This window comes from Mycteria americana, chromosome 1 (assembly GCF_035582795.1).
Source record: "Mycteria americana isolate JAX WOST 10 ecotype Jacksonville Zoo and Gardens chromosome 1, USCA_MyAme_1.0, whole genome shotgun sequence".
Taxonomy (NCBI): Eukaryota; Metazoa; Chordata; class Aves; order Ciconiiformes; family Ciconiidae; genus Mycteria; species Mycteria americana.
Genome location: NC_134365.1, coordinates 54,942,135 through 54,948,134, shown reverse-complemented (window position 1 = coordinate 54,948,134; position 6,000 = coordinate 54,942,135). Strand labels below are relative to the sequence as shown.

At 44.4% G+C, this 6,000-nt stretch overlaps 2 protein-coding genes across 2 annotated transcripts in view; one reads left to right on the top strand and one right to left on the bottom strand.

Moving 5' to 3' along the window:
• LOC142408374 (histone H2A-IV) overlaps nt 1-69 on the top strand; it is a 518-nt gene extending 449 nt beyond the window's left edge. The window contains exon 1 of the mRNA XM_075498796.1: nt 1-69. This exon is cut by the window's left edge and continues 449 nt beyond it. The gene's annotated coding sequence lies outside the window, so the exon portion shown is untranslated.
• A 498-nt stretch (nt 70-567) lies between these two features.
• Nucleotides 568-1,633, bottom strand: LOC142408362 (histone H1.01). Its single transcript, XM_075498769.1, has one exon. The coding sequence runs from the start codon at nt 1,602-1,604 to the stop codon at nt 945-947; it is 660 nt and encodes a 219-aa protein (XP_075354884.1). The 5' UTR covers nt 1,605-1,633; the 3' UTR covers nt 568-944.
• Between the last annotated feature and the right edge of the window lie 4,367 nt (nt 1,634-6,000).

Genomic DNA, 6,000 nt, shown 5'->3' with positions numbered 1-6,000 from the left:
AGAGCCACCCACGAAATCATAAAAGAGCGCAGTTATCCATATTATAGATATACCATTTTATATGAATTACTCAAGCCTTGTTTTGTCTTATTTTCTCCACATTTATTAACAGTATTTTGGGCTTGGTGATAGTAGCAACGCTTTCCATGTTTTTGTTAACACAAAGTCGTCCCAAAATGTCCTCCCAAAGCAAGTTCTTCCGGGGATGGGATATTTTCCGTTTAGTTCTTAAGCCCGAGAACACGGGAACTGTATTTCGGCGAGAACTCCCCTTCCCCCCCCTCTCCCCTCTTCCGCGTTTTTCTTCTCCGGGAGTGGCTGAAGCGGCACCAGAGATAAGAGGCGAGGGGGGGGAAGGGGCAGCGGGCCGGGCTCTCCGCGGGCCAATCCTTGGTCAGGGCGGGCTTTTTCAATACTTAAAGCTCCTTTTCTCATCGGGAACAAAAGGAATAGGAGAGCTCAGGGCTATTTTCGGGCCAGTAAAGAAACCCTCCCCTCCTCCCCCAAACAGACAAAACCGTTTAAGGAGACACCTTAAGAGAAATAATACCATAGATTAGACATGGCTCAGTAGTAGCGTGCCTGACAATTGCATTACTTTTTGTTACAAAATATATCCTTAAAAAAACATACATCCGATTTTTATCAAATCATTACTATAAAACATTGCTTCCTGGTAGTCAAACCAATTACTCAGCAAAAAGATGTAAAAGTCTACACTTTCCTAAAGCTGCCGCGTTATACCGTGCTCGTTAGCGCTTCTTTCGGTAATCGTAGGGGGAAAGAAAAGACACAATTGACCTCTGACGACTTACGAATTACTGGATCCTTGCTGCAGGTTACTGACGACCGCGGTGCCTCAGCTCCTTTAGGGAAAGTGTGGGTGGCTCTTAAAAGAGCCGTTGGATAACAAAGTATGTAGAGCAGGACTCCTCTGGTATAATTTACTTCTTTTTGGGCGCCGCCTTCTTTGCCTTGGCCGCTTTGGGCTTGGCCGCCTTGGGCTTGGCTGCTTTGGGCTTCACCGCCTTCGCCTTAGCCGGGCTCTTCGCTGCCTTCTTGGGGCGCCCTGCCTTGGCCGTTTTCTTGGGGCTCTTGGCCGCTTTCTTGGCCGCGGTGGCCGCCGGCTTCTTGGCTTTTTTGGGGCTCTTCTTCACCGCCGCCGCCTTCTTGGGCTTCTTGGCGGCGCTGGCGGGCTTCTTGGCCGCCGGCTTCTTGGGCTTGGCCGCGGGCGCCCGCTTCTTGGGGGCTTTTTCCTTCACTTCTCCTGGCTTCTTGTTGAGGCGGAAAGAGCCGGAGGCGCCGGTGCCCTTGGTCTGCACCAGCGTGCCCTTGCTGACGAGGCTCTTGAGCCCCAGCTTGATGCGGCTGTTGTTCTTCTCCACATCGTAGCCGCCGGCGGCCAGCGCCTTCTTGAGCGCGGCGAGGGAGAGCCCCTTGCGCTCCTTGGAGGCGGACACGGCCTTGGTGATCAGCTCGGTGACGCTGGGGCCCGCCGGCTTGCGGGCTTTGGAGCCGCCCGCCGCCTTCTTCGGCTTCTTGGCGGCGGCCTTGGCGGCGGGCGCGGGCGCATCGGGGGCGGCGGCGGGAGCGGTCTCGGACATCGCGGCGGCGTCCTCTGCGGAGCAGGCGAACACAATTGGGCTGGCGCGGGTCAGATGCTCGTATTTTTAGAGAGGAGCCGCGCGGTGATTGGTGCGTTGCAGAGCCCGCCCCGCTGCACGGCCGGGGAGCCCTTCGGTGTGCTCGATTTGTGTTTCTTTGGACTAACAAAAGTGTATTTTCCTCGGAATTTCTGCCACCAAATCGCCCCATTTCCCCGGTGAGGGAGGAGAAGAGCAGGTACTTGCGTTCGGGAGAGTTTCCAGCCGCAAACACGCGGGCTGAGTTAAAGGAAAAGCGATAAATCCCGTGTGCTGCTGCTGGAGAGACCTCTGAAGAGAGAAACTTTTGTTTTTCCTTGCAAATTAAAAATTTTCTTTTGACTTAAATGTTACAGCAACGGCTCAGTCTGATTCTTTAGAGGGTTTTCTTGGGGTCAAAGTTGATATCTGCCGATTTAAAGCTATTTTGACCGTTTAAATTGATTTTGAAGAGGAGGAAGTAACACAAACTCCTCTTTCAGCTCTGAATATGGATTAAGAACCGGTTCCTTTGACCATGTGTTTTACCTCCTAAAACGCTAAAGTCTAGTGAAATAGTGTCTCGTACAACCTCCTATTGCACTTTTTATACAGCCATAAGCAATTTGTTAATATCTGGAGATTTATGAACATACACTTGTTTTATTTTGTCTTCCTGGGATTTCAGTAGAAGGGAGGCAAACTTACCCTGCTACCTTGGGTTGGTTGTTTTCTTTCTTTTGTTTGTTTTCCATGTGAATTTTCGTACCTATTATTAAGTAAATCAAGCTATTTGGTTTTCATATTGCATGTTACTTTCCAGAAATCAGTCATTTGATATCTGATGTTACAAAACTGCAGCTTTGTAAAAGAAAGCAAGCTCCTAAACTTCTGGTGATATTTACTGAAATTATATTTGTCGCTCTAGTAATTTAAGATGTGCAAGGGCTAGTGTAGCAGTTTAGTAGTTATGCTTTTCCTGCCCAGAGAGTATTGTCTTGTTATGTATTTTCTTTAATAGTAGTAGAATGTAAAACCATATTACTGTTTCGGGTTTTTTTAACACGTCTCACACAGTGTATCTACACAAAGGTTTATCTAAAGCCAATTCTGAATCCTCTTCCTACTCTAAATAAAACCCACCTAATTCTTCCTTATGCATTTTACAGCTATCACTGAAATGAGGAAATGCTTTCAGGACAAAAACTAGAGCACTTTGTGATAACCTGAGTTTTAACAAGGGGAGAGGTAGGCCATAGGTCGTTCCTAAAGAACCAGGAAGAATTCAATCAATATTGATATCTGGTTGAAGGTGATGTAATATGCTGTACAGAACAGAGCTCTGGAATAATATTTAATGAATCTGTACCTGATTATAAACAAGTGTATTATCCATTGCCTTTTGTAGTTATTTAAGAATCACAAAGACTACACTTCAGCCCTGCCCTATGATTTCCTTTGATATAACCAGATATAACATGTAATGTAAAGACAATGTTTAAGTAGATATTAGCAACCAAAATTTCAGATGGTATGAATAGGTAGTTTTAGGTAAGTGTAATCCTATTTCCACCTCATTGTTTCATTTACAATGGCTGTTTTGTAAATACTAAATGTGTATATAACGTGAAAACATTTTAGTTTGTCGTAAAGTTGTGTTTCAGTGAATATGAAACTATGAATAGATGCAATGAAGGAAAAAATTGCAACCTGCACCCTAGAAGAACAAAAATACCAGAAAAAAGGTTGCAGGAAAAGTGCACCTGAGCTCTGTAATGCTTCAATGGGAAGATAATTGGGAGAAGGGCTAATCAAATTGGGACCTTCAGGGTCTTGTTCGTAAAAGTTATGTAACATAAAATAACAATACAGGAATTACATAAATTGGAGTGGGTGTGGGTATTGAAGATTTACCTTCACAATTTACCAAAACCGAAGTAAAATAAATATATACTTTTTAAGCCTATATCTTATATGTGTTTGTAAATCAACGAATGAGACTTTCCATTGACTTGACTACATAGTGAAATAAAGTAGCAACGCTGGGAAGAGATGACATTTAGCAGCTACCCAGACACTTCATAGCATATAGACAGAGGAAAAGCGTAGACTGTGAGTGACGTGTCAGCAAAATGAAAACTCATGTTGTCTACTCTTGTTATTTTGAACTCATACACATTTACTTCAGTAACCTTCACTGGAGGAGATTTAAATGCCCCAGCCCTCAGTTGTGGCTTCACAGAGTGTTGATTCTCATTTATTGGTGGCTCAAATTGAGGTGGCTAAAATGGTCACCATCCCAGTTGTCTGCCTGGCTTTTCTCCCAGCAGTTGCTACCCTCTTCCCCATTCCCAACAGGGATAGCTAATAATATGTGTAGCAGCTTCTGGTCTCCAATAGTTAGAGTGTATTATCTTAAAATAAACTGAAGTAACTTCAGAAATTTCATGACATTTCTGATCTTTCTTTTTTAATGGCTTTGCAGCAAAAACATAAAATAACTTTAGCAATGTAGACTTGCTGCTTGGAACATGTGTTCTTCTCTACATGAAAGAAATACATGCTGGAACAAAATTTTGGAAAGTTAAGCTGCATTTGGCAATTTTAAAAAGAGTTTGCTCTGCAGTCAGAGCAGATAGTTTAGAAGGAATGGACAGATGTAGTCAGGCAAAGAAAAAAATCTGGTAAAGGATTACATAAAAGGCAGGAATGGCTGTTTCACCTCCAGCTGAGCAAATGAGAAAAGGAAATAATCCTGTTTTAGGTATAGGATGTTGTAGAAAGACTTCATGAAGAAGGCACCACGTAGACTCTGACATCAGTTTGGCTTTCCCAGTGAGACTGGAGGGAGGTGGACTTCATCATTCATTAAAAGAGGAGGGGAGCGATATCAGGATCTCCAGAGATACTTTTGGGGGGAGCATCACTGTAAGGTCTACTACATCTGAATGACTTCAATCCTTCTTACCTCATGGGCACCCCAGCAGGCCACACTACATCACAAACCTGCACAAGATCGCAGTCTGAATCCTGCAAGTCACTTCCCTTCAGATACCCAGATCTGTCCAACTTTTGCAGTTATCTATTGAGACGTCTTGGCATAAGCAAGGAGACACGTGAACCACAGTGAAGGGCTGGCACTTCACCTGAGAGCTATCAAACATTCCCATCTCCAGTTTAGGACCTGCCAGTACTTGTTCCTAAGAAAATGAGCTCTGGGTTATATTTAGATATGTTTGCAATAATGAGAGGTAGCACAGTAGTTGTTCTTCTCAAGCAATTTTGTTAGGAGGCATTAGCATGGGAGCTAGCCACACAAATGTGGCTAATGGGCTGCTCTACCTGCTGTAGGTGAGTGCTGTGGTCTGTCATTCTTAGACAGCTGGAGGACGTACAGCTAACATGCCTCTGCACCACAGCCCCTCTCTTTCCTTCAAGTGACAATTTCCAGAGAGATTTAGGTGAGGGTCTTTACATTGTGTGCTGCACTCCCACATACGTGTTCCACAGGAAAGGGGTGTAAATACTCCCTGCAACCGTGATTACACTCCTATTACAGTTACACCCATGCCTTACTTGCCCTCAGTGACTTCATCCTTCGTCTGAGTTACAAATGTAATAATTCGTGTGATCAAACCAGCCAGCACAGTTTAACAGCTTTTAACCCTTAGCTAAGCAATTTTAAAGTGGTGCCTACCAAACTACAAACTTGTTGCAGCTCAGCAAACAAGTCTCTGCCTACATAATACTAATGCTGCTGCTGCTGCTGTTGTTAAGACTCCTAAGTGTAATGAGGCCACACAAGGCCTTTTAAATCCAGTGTATGGCTGAGCATCTATAGTGGGCAGGACAAATAGGGTAGGGCAACGGATGACTGTCCCCATAGACTCAGCTTCCTGGAATGTTGCGCACTCCTCCCTGTACTCTTGGTTAAGGGTTGGGGCACCTATTGTGGCCTCCCTTCATCATTGCGATGGCATGTCATTTGGCAATTGAAAACCTATAGTCCAAAACCTGGATATGTCCATAGTTAGGAGACACTGGGAAAGATGCCCTTCCTGGGAAAGCGAGAAAAAAAAAACCAACAGCAAAAACACAGGGGGCCAAAACCCTCCCCAGAACAGCTAATGAGGAAAAAAGATGCACTTTTTTCTCTCCTGTATGGGAGTTTAGCAGGTTAACACATTTTTACTTTTCTCACACACAGACAAAGAAAAGATCCTATTAAACAGCAGAATTATTTATGTCTTAAAGTACTTTGGTCTTCTAAAACTAACCTAAGACACTTGACAAACTCTCTTCTGGACCACCCTGGCATGCTTTGAATGTAGTCATCAACCAGTGATTGAAGACCTCAGGCCCTGAGGCAAACTGTCCA